At 40.9% G+C, this 23838-nt stretch overlaps 1 protein-coding gene across 2 annotated transcripts; it reads left to right on the forward strand.

Moving 5' to 3' along the window:
• The first annotated feature begins 34 nt into the window (after positions 1 to 34).
• Positions 35 to 23311, forward strand: rab3c (RAB3C, member RAS oncogene family). Of its 2 annotated transcripts, none has more exons than XM_018759394.2 (5): positions 35 to 99; positions 4351 to 4578; positions 14075 to 14193; positions 19845 to 19969; positions 20552 to 23311. In XM_018759394.2, the coding sequence occupies exons 1-5, from the start codon at positions 82 to 84 to the stop codon at positions 20740 to 20742; spliced, it is 681 nt and encodes a 226-aa protein (XP_018614910.1). In that variant the 5' UTR covers positions 35 to 81; the 3' UTR covers positions 20743 to 23311. The 2 variants fall into 2 exon arrangements, with proteins under 2 accessions (XP_018614910.1, XP_018614909.1); XM_018759393.2 differs by lacking the exon at positions 35 to 99 and adding an exon at positions 571 to 732.
• Positions 23312 to 23838: the final 527 nt, after the last annotated feature.

Below are 23838 nucleotides of genomic sequence, written 5' to 3' on the forward strand. Positions count from 1 at the left end.
CCAGATCTCAGCGCCACTTCAGAAAGAAAGGGGACAAAAAGCCGCGCGGTTTAGTTTTGCTATTATTATACTATTTACCCAATGGAGTTATATGGCAAGGTAAGTCCCAATCCGCCTTTACCATGATGACAGGATGTTGTTATATATATATATAAGTAAAAGGAATTAGCTCTAACTCTAATGTAACTGTTTACCACTAATTTATGCAGTGATAAATATGTACATGATGGTCTTTTCTCGTAGCTCTTTGATTAAAAAAGATTAATATGCATAGTAAACGAAACAAAAAAAATACTTAAAAAAGTATCACCAACATGTTTCCCTAAAAAAACGTAACTACAATAATTACTAAGTAACAAGTAAGGGTCTGTTACTGGAAATAAAACACTTATGAGGCTTCCATAAACTGTTTATTGGTTTTCTGCTTCATGCGTATATACAATAGCGATGCATGGGAATTGTAGTCCAAATCACCGCGCTAGCGTTTTGCTCATGGGAACATCGCGTGTGATTTGACTACAAATCCCAGGGACGAACTGCCAGGCTGTATGCTACGTGGTCATCCTTCTTCAATGGTCGCGTCCGTGGCCGGCTCTAAAGGGGAGGACAGCGCTCTGGTGCTGATTTTTCAGCCGCTTTCTGAGGCGCTGGGGAAGCATCCCACGTAGTGTCGCTATTAAAAAATAGCCGAAATCGGAGGAAAGCAGCATGAGACACGAAGCATCCGTGCAGGTTTGTGGACCCGTTGTGCTGAGCGTCAAATAGGTCGTAGTGGCTTGAATTGTTGAGTTTTAGTGCGTCTATGGAAAATATCCCGCTTTCATTGTGATTCATTGTATTGTCTTGCAAAATGTAACCTGTGAAGCTGTTCAAAAATAAATTCCACTCCATAAAATCAACACACTCACCTGCAAATTAATTTAAACGAATTAAAAATCATTTCCACTTCGAAGGAAAAAGCTGTTTTAACAAAATGGAAATTCCTAAGCATTCGGTGTGTGATGTTAAACTGATGTGTATGAAGATAATTTTATTCACGCTGCGTGTGATACATATTCAGTAAATGTACATTGTATTTCAGGAAAATAAGACGAACTTCTCTTTGGCATTGTGAAAACAGCAGTTTCAGTGATTTGCAGCTCAAATGCAGAATTTTACACAATGCTGTTGGAAAAAAAAAACAACCAGAATAATGGAAAATGACAGATTTTAATTTCATAGCAAACTTAAAGTAATGGAGCAACAGTGCATTTTCCAGAGAAACATTGAACAATTTAATGCTTAGGGTTGACAGTTTGCATGACTACATTTATTTATCCGTATTTCTCTGCGTGTTTCTGTGTGTGTGTGAGAGAGAGAGAGAGAGAGAGAGAGAGAGAGAGAGAGAGAGAGAGAGTATTGCAGTGTGCTGTTTTATAGTGTATAAATTTTGCTCTGAATAAAAATAGGTTACATTGATGAATTGTTCTTCTGGACCCATGTCTCTGGGGTGTATTGTAGTGGAACACTGGAGGGTAAGAAAGTCAGCAAAACGTGAGGTTGTCAGTAGGGAGCTGCATGGGCAGAGCAGTGTCCTCAATATGTGGATGACACTGAGCACTGTGCTGAAGTGGTTATTCATCTGGTTTAGTGAGTTAGTATGCTGTTTTTATCCTGTTTTGCTGATGCTTTTCTCCAAGGCAGTTACCAACAAGTTTTACAGTGATTTACCCTTGGGTATTGCATTTGTACTGTATCATGTCAGGGAAAGTACCTTAAACAGAGGTACTACCCAGCAGAGCAGGAGCTGAATGTGAGATGTTCAGGTTGAAAGCCCTAACCACTGACTACCTGCTGTAAATGGAAAGTTATATTGGGGAGGAGATTGCTGGCACCACACCAACTTAGTAGTTGAATCCAACCCAAGCCATTCATTCAAAAGCCTGAAAATGGCAGTTTTCCCAGTGCAGTGGTGGACACACTGTGGGTTTCAGAGGCCTGCTGACTGATGGAGATCTTAGTTGCGTTGGCAATACATGTACAGTTAATGCAATATTTTGTCATTATTTTATTAGTATATTGTTGAACGGCCAGTGTTGCTGACATTCCACTAAAAGCGATTATTTCCAAATTTATTTCAGCTGCGGCTTACGCTTTTTTCAAATTTGTCGGTAAATATTGTGGAAGCATATCAGATGTTTTGCAGGAGTTAACTTTAAACTCCCCCCGTACACTCCATTTTTAATATATGCATGCAATTTAACCACTTGCGTTGGTGAATGCATCCTGTGTGTTATTCAGCAATGAAACAGCCAAGTGTACTGTTGTATAAATTAAGAATTGTTTTAATAAAAATGTGTAGAAAATGTAGGTGGAAAATAAAAGGCAGAAGATCCTGAAATTCAAATGAAATGGACCCCACAGGGACATAATTGCTTAAAAATATATGTGAGCCATAACTTTTTCCTTTAATATTCACATTAAGATACACAGGACAAGATTTTTCACCCCATGCTCATATCATGACGACTGTACACAAGGACCTTATCCAACCAAAATCACCATGACACCACAGAGAAAAACATCCAGCATTGCCATCATACATCTCCGTGACTCAAGAAGAAGCGGCTTAATTTCGTCATCCAGTCATCACATCAACCACAGGGTGCCAACATGTGTATTTCATTGAGGTTATCAAATGGGCACCTCCCTTCGTCTCTTTCGTTGAATTAGGCCCCCGACACCTCAGAAAAGCTCGATAGTGCAGTCTGGCGTGCCAGACCCACCCCTCTCCATACACATTAGATGCCATTTACCCTCAACAAATGCAGCAACTCCACAAACTCAAGCATCCCAAAATAAACAATACCACACCTCCACACATACCATCAAATTCTGCAAACGCACCAACTGCACAAACTCAAATCATCCTAGATAATATCATACTGCCATACATGCCAACCAAATCTGCAAATGCATCACTCCACAAACTGAAACCAGTTCATACAAGAAGGCCTCGCCTCCTTACATACCAGCAGCTGCCTCCCATTACCAGCCACCTGCCACTAATTTTACCAACCCCCTACACACCTCCCTCTGACCTGTAACCCCAACTACCCTGCTTTCTTCTCAACCATAACCACTGACTCGCCTTCTCAGTAGCCTCAGACAGCTCCTTCACCGCCACACTTAACAAACGGCCTCTAACAGTAAATTCCCCCACCAGCGACGTAGCTGATTTAGCTACAAACCCCCTGACACGCACCTTTACCGGTCTCACATGAGCCCGCCACCCACAGTCTCTTGCCTCTGCTACCAGATCTGCATACTTCAACAGCTTCCGCTCGTAAGCCTCCTCAATAGCATCCTCAACTCTGTAAAGTACACGATCCGAATACAACACCGTGTCTGGACGCGCTGTATTACTTATACTGCCAACAGGCACAAAATTCACCAAAAATCTCTTGCTGTTAAAAACACCTGCTAAACATTTAGGCACTTGATTACTGGCGCCAAGCATAGCGCCCCTGAGCCATCAAACCTTACATCCTGACAGGATGTGTCCTAGCGTCGTCACACCGCTACACAACTTACAAGAGAACCATGACCATCTGGCCGACGCTTAACATTCTGTGGTGTCGGCAGCACGTCAGACGTCGCTCCAACGATGAACTTAATGCGACTGTTGTGATGCTGGCCCGAACTTGTCTTTTTCCTTCATGTCAGATGAAAGCTCAGATTGTTCGCTTCAGTACTCCCATGTCAGTTCTGAAAATAAGGCATTTTATTTTGCAGTCCACCTGAAAATGGTTTTGTTGTAAATTTTACTGTGTTTCATAACATGCAGTAGCGTGAACATTTCAGTGCTTCACAACTTGGTTTCCGTTTCTAGTACATATTTGTACATTTTTTCATCTTCCATAAAGGGTTTTGCACAATATATATTTATGTATTTGCTTTATTAAAGGAAGTTCCTTCAAGGAGGAATTCTGGTGCTTCACTGGGGTCTCAGAATTCCTTCCTTCCTTCCTTCCTTCCTTCCTTCCTTCCTTCCTTCCTTCTTCCTTCCTTCCTTATCATTGTCACCTTTTGTATGACCACTAATCTATCATGCTTTATGTTATGCAAACCTTGATTTCACCTTCCCATTTATTTCTTTCAAATAGTAACATCAAATTACAACTTTAATTGTTTAAGACCAAAGAGACAGTTGACCCTGACATGAAAATAGTGTGGAAGGGAGTCAATATCTGAGCCCTCTGATTATTGACAGATTGCCAGAGAGAAACCACCATAATTGCACTACTTTTAGTGCAGGTTATCTTTTAATGTCATCACACTGACGTGTTTTTCTTCTTCTTTTTCATGTAGATGTCTGCTACACAAGATGGTAAATTTGGCCAAAAGGAAAGTTCTGACCAGAACTTTGATTACATGTTCAAACTTCTGATCATTGGAAACAGCAGCGTTGGAAAAACGTCGTTCCTCTTCCGCTACGCAGATGATTCCTTCACCTCAGCCTTCGTCAGCACTGTGGGCATTGACTTCAAAGTCAAAACTGTTTATAAAAATGATAAGAGGATCAAACTGCAGATCTGGGTGAGTCAGGGGGATTTTTTACTAGAAAAGTCAAGAGGAGGTTATTCATTCAACTTTCATGGCCCTCATCTTCTTTGCCATGTGTGTCATACTACCTTAGGGTTTCCTCTCAATGTGGAATATAATGTCCCAAGGTTGCACATTATTTTGTCAGGATTATAGCTAATTTCTTACAAGGTTGCTACATCTTGCACTTTGCAATAATACTAAGTGTTGCCAAGGCTGGGAGAGACGGGGTAGAGTGATGACAGTGCCAAGCATACGCGTGCTAATTATCGACTATTCTCCTGTTTACTAACACAGTTCTGTGACACATAAAAGAGAATGGTCAAATAGTTTGTGGCACTTAAAGCAGAAAATACATATCCAAGTGTGTTTTAGCAGTAATGTGCTTTTTTTAATGGAATAATGGATGAAATGTATCAGGAAAATGATTTAGAGGGCAGTGTTGTGATTAAATCAGGTGCATAAGCTAAATCGTTATAATAGAAAGGCCTGTAAAGATTTAAAAAAAAAAAAAAACAACAAATTTTAAACAAATTTGTCATGGTCTGGACATAATACCAATGTCTGAAGATTTAAACCTCTACCATTCCGTGGGCCATTTATGTGCATTTTTTTCTGTGGTAAAACACCCTGTTGAAAAGAGCTACAGTTCAAACCATGTGGTTGTCTCACGTGTCTCAATGTTCATAAAAAAACACTTATCAGTTGAGAAAGGGTGGGAATCCTCAAAATAGTAATGATCAGCTGGAGAACACTGTGTGGATTGGTTCTCAGTGTCTGGGAATAATGATCTGACCCTCCTGACCCCACAGTCTCTTATGATACAGAAGACAAGGAGGGACCTGTAGCTCTGAGCCAATAACCCTCTGAGCTTCCAAAACTGATTTATTATGCAAAGGGAAGCTGGTGGCCCCCTTCCACTCCTCCATCGTCATCCATCAGTGTTCAGCAGAAGGCAGCTTCCACAGCTGAAACCACAAAACAGAGCAACGCTTCCGTCTGAAGTCCCGATGTGTCACATGCTGTTGAACAAATTCCAAAGAATCACGAGCACACAAAACCGGGCAAATGACGGCGGGAACCAGGTGTACCGCTATGCTCCAAAGCAAAACAGCTCAGACTGCAATGCTCCTTGCATTTAAATGTCACATAGCAAGATATAAATGTCAAGGGCATTTTTCAGGCTCACGCGTCTCATTGTGATGGTTTTTGGTTCGGTAACAAGTAGGCAGCTCGACTGAAAGTTTCCTTGCATTCCAAGCTGGCGAAGAAGCCGCACAAATGACGCGCAGGATCAAGACAGGTGGTGAAAGCGCTCAATGTGTTTAGATTTCACAAAGATGCTAACAGCAAAGGATCAAGGACCCAAAAGGACAAAGCAAAAAATAAGCAGAAAGGAAAGGGGTGGACTTCGGTTTCACCGAGCACTCCTTCTGCTACGCTGTCGGGAGGAGCTGCTGCCGTCACTCAAGTAAGGCTTGCAGCTCAGCCATTACGAGATTAAATGCTGCTGCGGAGTTATGAAATGGTGCATGGCAAGTCTCGCTTTACCTCCATAATGGAGTGCCCTTTTTAGGATTTCTGCACTGTAAAAGCTGTATTTGCAGCTCATTGGGGCTGTGTAGGGAATCTGCTGCTGGAAAATGCTACGTTCTGTCTAGGCTGACAGGCTTCAAGTTGCTTCGAGCTTGTTCTGCTTGGCCGTCTCCCCACCGCCCCTGGGGAAAGGGACAACTCAGCATTGTTGCAAATTATTGGATAAATACAAGCTTTTAGAGAAGACTTTGGGCTTTGGTTCAATAGGATCCATGGCTTTACTGTTTATTTAAATCAATATGGTGCTTTTTGCAGAATTACATAGTCATAAATTACGCTACCACATTTTATAATGTAATGGTAAATTTTGTGTTTGTTTGGAAAAACTCCTGGCATCATGAGAATGTATATAGTAGAAATATTATTTATAACCTGATAAAGGGAAGTGCATTGTGACTTAATAAATGCATATAGTGTAGTTTTGTATAAACACAAAGTAAAGCCCCTGCTCAGCAGGAAATAAAATTGTCCCTATTTTGATCATTTTGCTGAGGAGTAAGCTTAAAACAAATAATTCTAACATTTTTTGGCTTCTAAAAGAAAGTGGTGCACCTTTATTAACTCATAGTACATATTCAGGATGGAGTGTTGTGATGAATTATCTTTTGATGGCGAGAGTTCATGTGATGGGGGGATGTCAGATCGTACCTGAGCAGAAGGGAAAGCAGCCCAAACTTAAATACTTGTAGTATGAAAAGCTTTGTAATGATATTTTTTTCACAGAGGTCATGGGAGCCTAAATTAAACTTATGCAAGTTTTTCCATAGCATTCCGTTTCATTGAGTGAAATAATATGTAAATGGGTCTCAGTGCTCTGTACATTTATTGCCATTGGTTTTGGGGGGGGGGGGTGCGGTGGCGCAGTGGGTTGGACCGCAGTCCTGCTCTCCGGTGGGTCTGGGGTTCGAATCCTGCTTGGGGTGCCTTGTGACGGACTGGCGTCCCGTCCTGGGTGTGTCCCCTTCCCCCTCCGGCCTTACGCCCCGTGTTGCCGGGTAGGCTCCGGTTCCCCGTGACCCCGTAAGGGACAAGCGGTTCTGAAAATGTGTGTGTGTGTGTGGTTTTGGGGGTTATCCCACACACCAGTACCAGTACTATGAAACTTCATCATATTTTGAGCAAGATTTTAGACATGCCAATCTGATCCTAGGATTCACTTTTTGCTTTAAATTCATTGCAATCAGTGTTTACATTGGTGCCCCTGGACTTCACCGGTGTCACGACCACGCAAGCACCTCACCCACTGGCACCTGACTCCGATTAGCGCTCGTCCATAAAAACCATCCCCAGCTCCTTCCTAGTTGCGGAATCTCTTAGAGACAACTGTTCCCCCCCCGCATTCACGAATCATTCTCAGCGACTTACTCGTCCTCCTCCGTGTACCCCGCTCCTCGTTCCCTCTCCCGTCTCCTTATCCCTGTTCCTGTTTCCCACGGTATCGATTCTCGCTTCATCAACCACGTCTTCGGATTATCCCCTCGGACCCCGTTTGCACCTCGGATTGAACCACGCTTGTCCCCGACTGGGAGCATTGCCTCGTCCTGCATATGTCGATAAACAACGATTCCGCAATGGAGTCCACACCCGGGTCTCCGGTCTGCTGTGTGTAACAACTGATCAGCGTCATTCAAAAACTGCTTTGCAATAAATTGCCATCCTATAATGTCCAAGGAAAAATCAGTTTTTGACCATAAAGGAGAGCAGTAAATCGTAGTGGTGAGGCAATTTTTTTTTCTTGTATCTGGCATACTTGGGTCTTGTCAAAATAATATACAGTATCTGAAATGGTTATAGAACTGGTATAGATATGATGAGGAGGATCATTTGTCAGAAGGGAACATACGTTCTATTTACCTGTATAGTCTAGTTCAGTGCATGTGCATTTTTTCCACAGGACTCATAAGTTACCAGTTTTATTAATGTTATAATGCATTATACAATATAGCCTTGCTATATTAATTTTACTGTATGATGTGTTTGCTGTTTTACAGTCACATTAAGTTTTTTACCTTTCAGTATGTTAGTGTCTGTACAGCTAATCCTTAAACATGAAGAAGCAGCAGCAGTTAACTATAAGTTGAAAACTGCATATTTTTTAATAACAGGCAGATGGTCAGACATATTCGCAGCTTACATATTGAGCAGCTAGCCATTTATTTTAAGGGTACTTAAGGGGAAAAAAAAACATAGAGGCTCTTTTTAAACTTTATTTGTTCTTTCTGTACTTTCTTAGGCTTTCCTTTTGATATATTCCACCAGGGGTAAAAACTGGTGAAAGAACTGGTAGCTGAAGTTCCAACCCCTCTGTTGTCTTTGTTGTCTGACTTTGAACATGCAACTGACTACAGATGGAAAACCTGCAGTGACAGCGCTGAACACTGTGAAGACAAAAGCAAAGGTGTAGTACACCTTCTGGCTGATCCCCCCCCCCCATTGATCCTATTGAGGTTCTGGTTTTTTTTAAGCCTTAAAAATTTTATCCACTGATAAGTGAATTCAGTCTCATATGAACCATACGATCGGACAACATGAGCATTATGGCATCATTGATTACGGTCAAAAAGCACAGCCAAATACCTGCAACTGGAGTCTAAATTTACTACACTCAGTAAAATACCTGAAAGATAGAATATAGGCTGATGTTAGCAAAGGTTTTTTTTTTTTTTATTTAAAAAAAAAAAAAACACCAGTGCTCTGAGCCAGTTCCGGTAGATTTGGATTGGGGCTCATCAAGATTTTATGTTAAAGCTCTATTAGAGACAAACAAAATGGATAGTGCTACCAGTGGGTTTTGGTGCATCCCAAGCTCATAAAGAGTTTATACAGATGTGCACATGTCCACTGAGCATGTCCTATGGCATCTTTCCAGCTGCACAGATGTGACATTTCCCAACCGTGGTTGGCCCTGCGTCAACCTACTGTTGTTCTCTTCATGGCTGCAGAGACCATTCGCTATGGGATAATGAATGTTAGTCATCAAGACAGCTCTTCTTAATTCACTGCCTTATTTCTTCACTTCAGCAAATTACAGTCTCAGGACCAATTTTGTTTTTACTAATTAGGAAGCAAGTCATTAGCCATGGATTGACAATTGCCTTATAATACATCACTATTTTTAGTTTGATGGCGGATATCTAGTCTTTCTCTGAGCAGACAGAAACAATTTGAAAAAGTGAGGATTGTAATCAGAATTTGTATAGGTGCTCATATCAGTGACAAGTTAGAGCTTGAGTGAGTGTTTAAAAAATAAAGGAGTAAGAGTCATGGTCTCTATGAAATCCAATTAGGTACAAGAGAGTAAAGAGAGCTTATTTTGCAGTGTTTTTGCCAGTGGTACTGAACCCAGGAGTAAGTCTAAGATTCAGGGAACAAAAATCAGGTTAAGGGGAACAATGAAACCCAGTGAAATATCTTCCATGAATACTCTGTGTCTCTCTGACTTTCAGTTATACTGTCAACAGCAAGGCCAGTGGTTTGTCTTTCACCCAGTTTCACTAGACATTACTAAAGTTATGAGATGTGGCTATTTAAAGATTCTAATTTTTGTTTTTGTTCCTAATAACCCTTCTATTAGAATAGTAACTAGTTGGTAATCAACATTTGACCACTCTTCCATGGCGTTGCTATCTCTGATTAATGCATGATGTGTCAGAGCTGTTGTGTAATTATTATACCATGCATAGTGCAGTGGGGTGACACAATTTCGTACATTCCCCAGGGCTTCATTCATCAAACAGAAATTATATTTTTTATGGGTCTGCAAAACACCAAAAGCACATCGATAAAAATAGCCGAGTTGGCTGAACTAACCTTCTCTGTCTATGGTGCTTAGATAAAACACTGTCAGGTCATATCTGGCAGTAAAATACAATTGTTGCTTCTTAATGGACACACTGTATCTCATATATATATATATATATTTTCTTAGCCATTTCCAAGTCATGCATTACAAACATGCATCACATTTAGTTTAATCTCAATGTGATGGCTGTTAAAATGTTTTAAAATCTGTATAAACATATTGTGACTCATTTTTAACCGTAAACATACATAACTCTGAACTCTGTGTGTACCCTTTATTTTCATAAGTTAATTACACAGTATACAGTATCTTAAAGAGATACATACTGTATATTTTGGTGTCATGTTTTTGTTTCTTAGTGTGTTTAGTTTTCATATATACAATATTTCTAAGGATGGTTTTCTTGACTCCGGTGTGTTAATGTTCTGCCATCTCATCTTTCTGTGGTATTAACCTACATAATAGTTGTAGAATAAAACTTGTTGAAGGCCACAGATGGCCAATACTACACATGCCTTCTATTTTAATGAAGAATTGCGTTATTAAAACTGTACAATAAGATTAGCCAAGTGCAATTTTTAAAATAGCGATTTTACATTCTACATTTCTGAAGCCTGCTGAACATACTGAACACATGTTCCAAAGCATATATTAAACTCTCTCAAATTCACAGCCAGTTCTTCTATTCTTCAATTCTAGGATGCAATATGAGACTGCTAATTATAAACAAGTTTGACACAGGGCGGAATTTGTTTTCACACATTTGTCAGGTTGTTTTGATAGAGCTTCTCTAACAAAATCTTGGTCTCTTTTATGTGGCTTTGTAGAAAGACCCCTAGAGAAAGGATGAAGGTAATGCGTATTCTGCCGCAGTAATCGCTATGCTAAAGACGGTCCCTGTTTTATGAACTGGAAATGCTTCTTTTTTGAAAAAAAAATGAGAAAAACAATTTTCCTAAATGCTATGTTTTTGATTAAATATATATATATTTGTTTATCAGCTGGTAATCCAGAGTGACATGCAATATTTGATTGTTAAACTATTCAGTTAATTAAATGAAATTATTCAGTTAATAATTCAACTGGGAATTATTATTGGAAAAATTCTGGATGATTACCTTGATTAAGGGTACTATAGAAGTAGAGGCAGGTAGTGGGCCTTGAACCAGCAACCTGCAGATTGCAAGTCATCTCCTTAACCACCTTAAGGAAGTTTGTAACTTCTGCCAATATTAAAATTAGGAAAGTAGAAAACTGATTTGTGTCCAGATATGTGTCAGGGTAAATTGAGCAGAATAAACACTGATGTGGAAAAACGATAGGAATGAGATCTGTTCCAATGTAGGTTTGAATCCAGCTTGATATGCACAGGGTTTGTACATTCTGCCTGTGTGGGTTTCCTCTGGGTACTCCTGTTTCCTCACACATTCTCAAGATTTGTAGTTTAGGTGAATTGGTGATGCCAAATTGCCTGCAGTGTGTGAATAGATGAGTGTGTGAGTCTGTGTCCACGTGTGGCTACCCTACTGTGGACTGGTGTCCTGCGCAGTCTGTTGCCCCATGATTCCGGGATAGGCTCCAGGCTCCTGCGACACTGACCGGGACACGCAATTAGTGAAAGTGAGAGAATGGTGGACATTGGGGGAGATACGAGATGTGTGGTGAAAAAGCAGTACAGGATCTCCTGTCGGGTGGAGGAGTCAAAAATGATAATAGCTAGATTCTGTGTTCATTTGGAGTTCAATTGCAGTATAATTGGCAGCTGAAAATATGAAGTATAGCATATTTAATGAGGTACATTGTGCTTTTAGTAGTGTAAGGTGGGCTATATTTTTAATGATAACTATATTAATTCATGAATAGAAAAAGAGATGCGCAGCATATATTTTATCAGCAGTAAAGCAGCAGAAAAAGCACTTAGCATAATTGATCTGATGACTCCTTTTAAGCCCAAGAACCAACAACCGCCGCGTTGGTACTCTATGTAAGGAAGATGATAAAATACATTGAGACAAAGGACAAAAATGCATAAGAGAGAGATGAAGCAGAAACCGCTAATGTAAATAATTTCTTTGTAATTATGAGGAAAGTTATGCATTTGCACATTAGTTTTGGGACTTTGACTCATTTAAATGTTTTCATTTTATTTTAAAGCTGAACACCTTTAATAGCTGGCAATAAAAATCAAATGGAAACAAAATAGTGAACTGAAACATATATACATACACTATATATGTATATGATGTTTGTCACACACAGACTTGGAGACAGAGTTGGGAATGGATCCAAATGTGGCGTTTTAATATCAGAAGGGCAGATCAAACTTGGTGTCGTAGGGGAGAAACGGGTCAGGACCAATGAATTCTCCGGGAGCACAGTCTGTATGGTGGTCGGGTTCGTGCAGGGTCTAAGCCAGGTAGGAATTCTCAGGATCAGCACAAAAGTTTAGTCAGGGGAAGAAGCGGGGTCGATACCTATATCTCGGAAACGAGAGTCAGTACAAAGTGTGAGAGAAGGTGTAGACGCTCTAATGAGATTTTGCAACTTCCCACTGGTGGCTTCCTCCTATTTATCCTGAATCTGAACTTTGCTCAGGTGTGCCAGCCTCACCTCCAGGAGATGCTTGTGGTGGGCATAACAGGGCTTTATGACACATATATATATTTATATCGTTCCCCCAGTTATGGGCCAGAGGGGTTTCCTTTATACCAGCCGTCAAGCAGTTTACTTTAGGTTCTAACGTGGCAACTAGGTTTTGGTGGTGCACAAATGCATGTGACATGTTTCTGATTCACACTTGCATACAGTGCGCTCCAGTCTATTGTCATGAGGATAAGCATGAGATTAGTGTGATATGGTATGTAAATTTCCAATGAGAAATGAAGTAAGCATGAACACTTTCTGGAATCAGTGTGAAAAAGCTTTCAGTGAGCGAGCTTCTTTCCTTTTTGGGCTGGAACACTCACTTAGACTGAATTATGGAGCTGGAGGAACGGGTATCTGGTCACCTAAAGCCAGAGAAAGAGATGGTCATCTGCGGTTTCAGCCGTTTTAAAGGAGCTGAGTGACCAATAAAATGAAAAGAAGGGGGAAATTCTGCAGCAGACGGAGGTCTTATCGGAGTTCTCAGATTTTACGTGAAAAACATATTGATGCTTCTAACACCAATTCTGGGCACATAGACCGAAGGAGACCGGCACCGCTCAAAATCACCTGGAACTTGTTCTTCACATCTGGGCTATTTTTGAAAGGTGACCATAACCACAGATGGTCTCTGCTAGCACTTCAGACAAATTAGCTTGTTGGATAGAGTGGATAGATGACGACGCTCAAGCACTTGGCACGGATAGATGTGGCTGCAACAGAAGTGACATGGAGGTGTTCGGAACAGATGATTCACCATTTAGCAGTAGGGATGCTGCTGCTGTGAACATGTGCTCGCTCTACTGTAAACAATCAAAGCCTCAGGCCCCCAGCTCTCAAGCAGGAAAACAAACATGTGACAATAGCACGTTTTTGTTCCAGCATCACCGCCCGATTAGCGATAGAGGCTGGAGGTAGACGGCTCTGTTACAAAAGCGATCCACCAACCTGCAGTGTATTATGGGTCCTTAATTGGCTGGTTATTGCTGTAAATACCCCAGCCTGCCTCATCCTTCAGCAGCAGAGAGGTCTCAGCGATTACCAGCAACACGTGGCCTCTGCGCGGCTGGCCACCGAGATGCCAATTACCATAGCAACCCCCCGGCCCGGGTGCAGGACGGTGTGCGAGTCTCGTATCGCCGTGCTCGTTCTGCAGTACCGTGCCTGCCCGTGGCCACAGATAGAGTATGAGCCAGGAAGCCAAAGGGAGTCGTACCCATCGCTTGCAAACACGCTGGTGTCCATCAAATCTGTTCGGCTCTGGCGAGGGGAATGCTGCACTAGGTGTTTTTCACTATAGCCTTTTACATACAAAGCCCAATGTACATGTACGGGGTGTGCCTAAGTGTAGATATACACAAAATTTGTATGTACACACATTTCTGCATATCAGTTTGTATGTGCAACCATGAGAGCTGACCTGGACCTGACTTGTGTTTCTGCTTGTAGGACACAGCAGGACAGGAAAGGTACAGGACTATCACCACAGCATACTACCGCGGTGCAATGGGCTTCATCCTCATGTATGACATCACCAACGAGGAGTCCTTCGGGGCAGTACAAGACTGGTGAGTATGACACGCAAGAGTGGGGATACGCCGTCTTGGATGCATTGGGGGATCATGCTGGTGATTTTAAAAATGTAGCGTCTCCGTAAATTCAGTTTTAGCATAAAAACAACACGAATCAAGCAAAGCATAAGGAGTTTCACTGCGTTTGTTTTTTTTTTTTTTTTTTTTATAATTTAGCTGATGCTTTTCTCCAAAGTGACTTACAGCGTTAGTGCACCTACAATTATTTACCCATTGATACAGCTGGGTAATCTTACTACAGCAATTTAGGGTAAGTACCTTGCTCAGGGGTACAACAGCTGCCAATGGGGACTGAACCCATGACCTTTGTGTCTAAAGCAGCAGTTCTTACCACGGCACCACTAGCTGTCCCTATTTACATTTCTGTTTGCTTGTTATCATTTATACAGCTTCACTTTCTACATAGGAGCGCGCGGTAATGAGGAAGAGCCCGACATCAAGGCAGATTTAAAAAAGAAACACTTTTCTTTATCAGTTCAGCTGCTAATGTCACTGTAAAATATATCTTCCTTAAAGGTCCAGATGCCCCACTTTATGTTCAGTTGTGTTAATAAAGCCGCTGTTACTTGCTGTTCCCCACAACAGGCCGCAGTTATCACAGCAGCCTGATGTCCGCAAGAGCCAAACTAAACAGGCAGTCTGTGTGCTGATTGGATTTTTGAGGTCTGGTGCAGGCAGGACAGGCTGATGTTTGCAAAGAAAAAGAAAAAAAAAAAAAAAAAAGATATCAAAAATAGTTCTCCTGTGTATTTGGGGAGCTCGGAACACGAATCTCCGACGTGAATAATGGCAGAAATACCTGAATTTGTTTGCTCTGCCTTCTTGTGCACCTGCGTCATACATTATTGACCGCAATGATCATCTCAACTGCTCTGATGGCATCTCTCAGGGGACTGGGGAGGCTTTTATTAGAGCTTTTGTTGGGTTCTGTGACATCAGGGAGCCACAGAAATGAGACCGGGCTGTGACAGCATAATCGCATAATCGGTTATAATTGCTCTTATATGAACCACGGTGTTTTTTCCTGTTTAATTTAAAAAAAAAAAGAAAAAAAAAAAACCTTGCTGATACTGCTTATAATATTAGGCTGTTCATATTTCACAAGTCCCTGCCATTTCCTCAGCAACAAGCTGCTTCCTTTTGAAGCCAAAATTGGTTTCCTTGGGGATGAGAAAAAAGAACTTGCCTTTTGTTCAAAATGCCACATGAATGTCATGGCTGCCTGTCCTTGTCTAGGCCCAGGCACTTTGAGACCACCATGAATGTAAAGTGTCCACACCAACTCCCACCGCTCCCATTGAAGGCTAATGCGGAGAGAGCAAAACAGAGCATGTCTGGTGACAAATCAAGAGCTGCTTAAATAAGAGGACACTTCAATTATAGAGTTTGTGACTGATGTGCAAAATTATTGCATCGACGCAAACGTGATATAAAGCAATTCTCCGTGTCTGTCATGTTGTCTTTCGCAGTGTGCGTACCAATGTCTCATTTGTGAACCAGAGAGTAAAAGCAAGACGTGAACAGGGCTTGGAGTTCATGTTACCACTGCTGGAGTGAAATGATCAAATTGAAGATTATCAAATAGTTATATAGTTAATTATTGCTATAATTGTCCAGTGCAAATAAAAGTCTGACCTCTATATAAGATTTCCCAGATCTGAAAAACACATATTTGATTTTTTTTCCCCCTTCCTTTCTGCTTAATTTTGTCTCCACTACAAATGTTTTTTTTTTTTTTTTATTCCTGCAGTATTTTTCCTTAGGCTACATTGTGAAGCTATGCAGCATATGCAGGAGCTAAGCACATCTAATGAAAGTGCAGTGCTACCAGCAGTTGTGTGCCTGCCTGACAACGTGCTCGTACCCCTAGTCAAGATAACAGCACAAGCAATTAATCTCCAAACTCAGCTCTTTTTTTGAGCTGGGTGGCATCATTTTGCACCAGCAGCTTCTTTCTTCAAGATGTCACAGCTGTTCTGAAGATGGAAACATCAACTGCAATTCTTTGACTTTCAGTTTTATCCTTTCAAATATCCTCAGTTCAAACACAGAACTGCCCTGAAATCTGGAAGTACCGCAATTAGTCGCTTTTGATACTCAAAAGAGCCGTTGTATCTTTGTTCCTTTCAGGATATGTGGGAACAATATTTCATAAGCTTCCCATTTGAAACTGTCTGAAATCTTGGAGTGATTCATATTATGAATTTTAAATGGGAGGTCTCAAGTGTTTTGTATCTGAACTCCACTACCTGAGAAAATTTACAGTAATAAAGTGAGCTCATTAGGTTCAGAACCCTCTCTCTCCTGGCTTTTTCTCCAAGTGATGCACAGACATACCTGAATGTTTTGCCAACAGCAAAATCCCCAAATGTATCCAGCAGCAAAAAGTCCTCTCAAAGAACCATCTGGTTCCTCATAAAGTTTGATTCGCGCTGCACGTTTGTGTTCTGGAAGGTCCCGTCCATTTGTAATGTCTCGTTGCCCACCCATCCCTTTCAGGAAACCAGTCAGTCTCTTCTTAATGTCTATCCTGGCATGGTATCACGCCAGTGTTTTCATAAATTTAACACAGTGGCTGCAGTTTTATTTACCCATTTCTATTTTTACTCAAGCCTAGAAACCCAGTCTGGTTTCCATGGTAACAGCTCTGCCCTAGGGAGACAGTGGCCCTTTTATACACCTGAGCCAGGATGCATGATCATCTGTGACTTCTTTTTAGACTGACATCCTGATCCTTTCTCTATCCCCACTGCAGGGCAGTTATGCTCTTTTTAAAGACCTTTCTGGATTTCATCACTAATCTGGCATAGCGTGCTTTTCCTTAGAAGTATTTGTGAGCTCTGTCACACTTTTCTACTTTCTAAATAACTTCATCATGCTTTTCATTTAAGCTGATTCTGCTCAATTTTCAGTTTAAGATGATTTAATCTGATTCTGCCCAATCTGGCTGTTCTTTTACCATCAAGCAGTTATGTTAGAATTTTGACCAAAGTTGTAACATAACTGCCCAGAGTGGTGTTTTCCAGGATAAGATCATCCTTGTGAATGTCTTAAGATATTGAAGTTGGAAGAACTTTGGGAGCATCAGTGCAGGTTTTTTTTTTTTTTTTTTTTTTGGGAACAAGTGATGATCAGGCTCATTCTTGTTCGTGTGATGGTTACTGGTATTGCAGCACCACCTTCTGCAGCATGTTGTCACAGCTGTGGGTAGACCTTGAGTCTTATTTCTCCATCTCAGCACACACATATAACTGTCTCTTGAGTTCTTCCCACTACCCATGTGCCTGTAGAGTCCTGAACAATCCTCCTATAAAAGGCAACACATTTCACTTCTAATAGAACTTATACATTTACATTCTGTATATTTCTTGCTTTCAGATAGTCAAAAGCAGTGATTGTCAGAAACCAGAAATTACAACCAATTCAACCTGAAAAATCCAGTCTAATGCAGTATGAACTAATCTGTGACACCATTCAGCATTTAGGAAATGTTCATTATAGGATATTCATAGCTGCAGCCTGTATAACTACTGGTTTTGATTCTTAACAGATGGTCACATAATGCTCTCACTTCTTGTAACGGATAATAGCGGTCTATTTATAACCACTCACATTGGTCATTTGCTGTGGTTATGCCAGCGAGAAGGCTGCATGCACTAGCACCAACTACAGTTGCTATGATACTGCAGAACGTGTTATTTGGGGTCCATTCTTGAGTAAACCTGTGTGACACTGCTTGTTTGCAAACTACCTAAAGGCTTTTGTGTTTCCAGCTTGTGGTTTGTGCAGAATCTTGGCATTCTGCTTCCAGTCATCTGGATTGGGTCAATAAGCCAGAGGTAGTAATGATATTTCCAGTGTAAGGTAAAAATGTCAAGGAAAAAAAATTGAACAAAAAAGGCAATATGGAAATGGCATTGCCACTCTATAATGACATGAATATCTACTCCTTACCTACCACTTGTCACCTTCAAATCTGTGCTCAATGTGAGCATGACCCAGTCATCCATACCAAGGCAGAGGACTTCTTCATTTTAGCTATTAATCTCAGTGTCCTTATTTACAACTATTACTAGTTCTCTTCGCATTATTTAATCTTTTGAGCTTCTGTTTTAGCTGATCACTCAATCTGTATTAATATTTGTGACCTGCTGTTGTTTCCTGCCATTTATGCATAAGCAACACTGACATGTCATCTCAATAAAGCATCACTAGCATGGCAAATCAGATTGAACCACGGGAGAGAGCAGCAGAGATTTGAACGGGATGCAGTCTGTTCAGGCAGAAAATGGAATGAGTGTAAGCTGAGTCCCTGGATGGTGTCAGACAGACAGTGAAGGGCCCTCAAATCTTTGATGTGTCAGACACAGTAAAACTCTTGCCCGTGCATATAAAAACCATTTGTACAAAAATATCCTTCCAGCATGAGTAAGTAATTGTTGAGTTTAGGGTCACAGTGGTCTGTATGTGTGTTATTGCTTCCAGGAAACACAGGGTGTGTGCAGGGCAATAAAACACATACATACAAAGGCCAATTTAGAGAGAGAATACAGGGGGTCCCTGACTTAACTTTCAAGTAACATTTTTTGCTGTTGCAAACTTTTGCAAGCAGTATTTACTAATTTTTCATGAAGAGAAGCGGCATACCAACTAGAATCGTGCACCAAAGCTTCACCTCGTGCCCTGACAGACAGCAACAATGAATAATAAGCGCTACTTTAAGTTCTTCAAAAGAGTGAGAAGGTGTAACAGAAGGTGTAGAAGGTGAAAATGATCCTGTGGCTTCTATATCTACTAGTATCTATTAGTTTCAGTCCACCTCCATGTTAAATCACCAGCTTCAAGTTGGTGTGCAATCTTTGTCTGTGCTTCAAGGTAAACGGCATACAACTTACTTTTTTTTTTTTTTTTTAAATTTCTTACAATTGTGCTTTTCTTTCTTATTACACTTGCAGTAGGCATTAGTGAATTTTGTGGGGTGTGGGTCAAAAAAGGGATCGCAGAGCTGCATATGAACAACAAAACCCTGGTCTACCCCTGGGTACCACCGGCATGAGTTCTTTGTTGTACTTTCTTATATACAAAATTTCATAAATACCTCAGCCAGGGGTCTCAAAACACCCACACACGTTCACAAGGCATCCCAGCTCACCAGAGGCAGTGGCTAGGAGAGAGTGAGCCACTTTGTGGTGCTTCTCTTGTACTGCCTGAAAAACCCTATTGCTGTGTCTGTCTTCATTTATTCTATTATTCATTTAGCAAACGCTTTTCTCCAAAGTGACATAAAAGTCAGAGTAAAGGAGTGTGCATTTCAGCAAGATACAGACATTCAGTCCTCAAAGTACCCTCAATTAGTCTAATACCACCATTTTTGCCAGTGTAAGTTAACATGACATAGTTGCCCAAAGAATTAGAAAAAGAGTAGAACTGATGACGAGCCCCTGGCCCATCTTACATTTGCCTTAGGAACTTCGAGTAATGAACCAACACTTGGACCCAGTTAAGTTGGTTAAGTAGGGGACCAGCTCTTCAAGTATTGCCTCGTCCTTTGAAATAAGAAGAAAGTTCCATTCTTGACCCCCCTTTTGGCAGTGGTGTGATGTGCACGGCTCCAATTCCCCTCTCAGGTCCACCCAGATCAAGACATACTCCTGGGACAATGCACAGGTGATCCTTGTGGGCAACAAGTGTGACATGGAGGAGGAGAGGGTGGTGCCTGCAGAGAGTGGAAGGATTCTGGCTGAACAGCTGGGTGAGCACTGCTCTTTCATTTTCTTACGTATTCTTGATCATTTTAGAAGACTCTCAGAGACAACCTCCGATTGATAGAAATTAATAGATATGTTACTGAGAATGCTCATTTTGCATATCAGGAGGTCCAGTCATTCCCAGTGACTGTAGGTGCCTGAGCCTTATCCTGGTAACCAACAGGGAATGTGGGCTTTTGTTTAAGCCTTCATGAAAGAATCAACTGCTCCTAATTTAGCTAATTAATTTGCTTGGATTGTAGGAAAAAAAATTATTCAAAACGTTTGAAGTTAATCACATTACTGGCCTTATAACAATACAGCATGTTGTCAATTCATTTTTTTAAACTATATGTTGGTTAGAAAGAAAGCTCAGGATTGAAAGCTGGCAGTGGACAAAAGCCTACAGATACTGGATACCCCCTGCACACCCCACATGCATCTCTCTTTCTCATACACAACGTAAAAACTATTTCTGAAAAAGTAAACAAGCATTTGTTTCACTACGAAGTAATGTGAGTGTACAGTATGTATGGTGTTTTGCAGTGTTCCGCTTTTAAAAGCAACTCTTTTTGCTTCTCTTGAAGGCTTCGAGTTCTTTGAGACAAGTGCCAAGGACAACATAAATGTTAAACAGACATTTGAGCGCCTGGTAGACATCATCTGTGACAGGATGTCAGAGAGTTTAGAGACAGACCCAGCTGTTACCACTGGAACCCCGAACCCTAGACTCACTGATAACCCCCCGCCTCTCCCACAGGCCAACTGTGGCTGTTAGTGACCAGCCCCTCCCTCCTCTCTCTCAGCCAAGAGCCTTGGCCATAGGGCACATTTTACAAAGCAGCAAAGACAGCCAGTTCTTTAGGTTTATCTTTTCCGGTCTCATTCATTGCGTGAATATCTCAGTTTGACCAGTGCATAATGCTCATGTAACGTGCCAAATGTACCTTTCCTCCCGAGGGCTGACTTTTAACTTCAACGTAAATTAAACTCAAGCCACCCACTCTCCCATAGTACCGAAAATGCAGAATCAGAGCTCTTGATGTGTACTGCCTACAACTTTTCACACCCTGTCTTATATTCATTTTGTATTTTTAAAGCTCTTGCATTTCTGGTAGGTCAGTTGGTTCAAATAACTGGACCATGCTAAGTACACAGTGTGGTGACTGATAGAATGAAGTCGAAGATCACATCTCCTATGTCCACAGAGGTAGGGGGTCACACCCCCTCCATCATGTAAATCCACATTTCTTAGACTGACTTCCAGTACCAGCTATAGTTTGTCAAACCAGTCAAATCATAGCATTAAGAAAACATTTACTATCAGTGTGTACAAACATACAGGAGACTGAGCAAACACAAGTGACCATTCTGAAGACCCTCACCCTTAGAATAGCTTGATTTTATCTTCCATTATTTCTCTGGTGGTAAGAGGTTGCACAGTTTCCTGTATAGCATCTGTGAGAAGTCAAGCAAATTTACAGTGCATGCCATTAATTTTTTTGAAGTTCCATACACCTGTCTCAGGACTGGAAGGAGGTGGGAGGGAGAGACCTGTCCTAAACAAAGCAAGATTCTGTGGGATCCATCCAAGACCAATCCTACACACTTTAATTACCTTGGTTACACCATGGCAACAGTGACAAACTTCATATTTTGACAGGGGAATAAAGTTGGCTATGTATTTATGAATTACATGTATGTCAGTGCATGCTTGTGTGGCTGATTGTGTGGGTATGTCTGTGTGTGAGTATACATACAATATATATATCTGACTGAAGTTAACCTTAGCGATAAACTACCTTTATAAAATGTGTGGCCTTTTAGAATCTGCAGCAATTCTTAACATTCAGTACGAATGTTAACATTCACGTAAACAGCTTCTACTAAATATGTTGTTACGTAATTATACTTTATGTGCATGTGCCCCATTTCCATTTAGTTCAGCTCCTGAGAAACTTATTATTCAAGCGTGGCCTTTCAGCATCCCCATTGTGTGAACTTCCTTTAAATTTCCATAGTATTTGTGAACATATATGTTTATTTTCAAGTAACTGCCAAACCAAAACAACTCAAGTTCCGAATGAGAGGTGCCCAGGTGTGTTGGGCTCCCTTACTGGTGCTGAGGTTCAACCAGTTCCATTGACTCTAGTTTATAGCACAAAAGTGCTTAAAAAGTGTTTCAGGAATAGTTTGATTTTAAAAACTAATCCCGGTAGTCTACTGTGTGCGCATTTTTCACTGGTCTTTAAGCAATTGACAACCTCAGTACTGAGGCACAAGGGTAAATTAGTGGAATTTCAGGTAATAAGGAGTTCAGTCACACAGGTTACAGTCAAGCAAGAGTGACATGTCTGTCCCTTCGCTCTGTTGTTACTCATTATTGTGATCTTGGGGCTGCAGTCCATCATTCATTTTCACGAGTGCATTTTATATAATATGTACAAGAGAAAGGAGAGGTTTCCTCAGTGTTCCTGGGAAAGGCTGACTTACTGCACACCCAGTGCCTGTCTTGTGAGAGAACTATTTTCTGTTTTGTGGCCTGTAGATGCCCTTTGCAGGAAATCACACATCTGGGCTTTAAAAAAAAAAAAAGATGTCCACCTGATGATCTGGACCGCAGGGCAAGCAATGCTTGAAAATTCATCAACTACATTCATACTTCAACTAAAAATAAAATTTGATAAAAAAGCAAATTAGTTCATTGTGACATTAGTGTTCTCATGGCATGAATTGTATACATTTTTATCTGTCATAACTGTTTATCATGGTATAGTATCTGAAACCACAGCTATCATTTAAGACAGCATCAGTATTAATGCCACACTATACAGGCATACAGCTCCCCCTTTTTAAAATTTTACCCATACTCCAAGTTAATACCCAACAACTTGTTTTAGATTATATTCAACCATGCCAGTCTGTATGCTAAAGTAGGTTCTTAGCATGTGTGATTTTTTTTTAAAAAAAAAAAAAACAGATCTATAACGCATTGTAAGTCTTAGGTGTTGTGTGACATGGTGAATAATTGGTGTACAGCAATCTATATGTATTTATTGTTGAATTTGTTGTGCATCTTCAGACATGCTTCTGAGGTGCAATGGGCCAATAAGTGCAATAGTTCAATACCACATTCTTGTATATAGCGCTGCCCTTCCCCTGTATGTGCGCTGTGGTTTGAGTGGATGTGCAGGTGTTTGTGTACCTTGGTCTCAGTGTAATTACTCTCCTCTGTTTGGTGAGTGCTTATCATTAAGATAGAGATTAGAGACATGGCTACTATGGATAAATAACAGTTTCTTGTTCTAGTACAGAACAGCCCAGTGACACCAAAAAAAAAAAAAAAATGAAATTACACATACTAGCTGACCATAAATGAAGTTGTATAGTAGCTGTGTTATTTGAAATATAGAAAGGAAATGTGTGAACAGTGGGTTGATGTTGTTTGATAACTGCAGCTGGTGATATTCATCAACATCTTTAAACAGCTGTGTCATTTATTTCTTGAGTGCTTCAATATTGGTTTGATTTCCTAATTCCTAAGACACCAAATCCCCACTAATTCTCTAGAGACCCTGCCTGGCACATGGATGGTAAGCGGTTGGCTGGGGTTCTCCAATTAGCTTGATCTTCCAAGGTGAAGGAGGACATGAGGGTATGGGGAATTATGTCATGAATTACCAAGTGCCCTTCTTAGAACTCCCCACTATATAGTAGTGTAGGGCTGTGCATACAGTGAAGAAACATTAAATGGTCAAAAACTATGTTATAACAGGACTTGGATCTCCATGGCAATGAGACAATGGCTTGACACACAGGGCACACCACGATCTAGCGTTGGCATTGTGGGTTTGGTTTGAGGTCCTCACTACAT

Source organism: Scleropages formosus, chromosome 17 (assembly GCF_900964775.1).
Source record: "Scleropages formosus chromosome 17, fSclFor1.1, whole genome shotgun sequence".
NCBI classification, from domain to species: Eukaryota; Metazoa; Chordata; class Actinopteri; order Osteoglossiformes; family Osteoglossidae; genus Scleropages; species Scleropages formosus.

Coding starts and splice junctions, on each gene's coding strand:
- rab3c (XM_018759393.2), top strand. CDS start 709: ATGAGACACGAAGCATCCGTGCAG. Junction 4,579..14,074: donor GGATCAAACTGCAGATCTGG/GTGAGTCAGGGG, acceptor TTCTGCTTGTAG/GACACAGCAGGACAGGAAAG. Junction 19,970..20,551: donor GATTCTGGCTGAACAGCTGG/GTGAGCACTGCT, acceptor CTTCTCTTGAAG/GCTTCGAGTTCTTTGAGACA.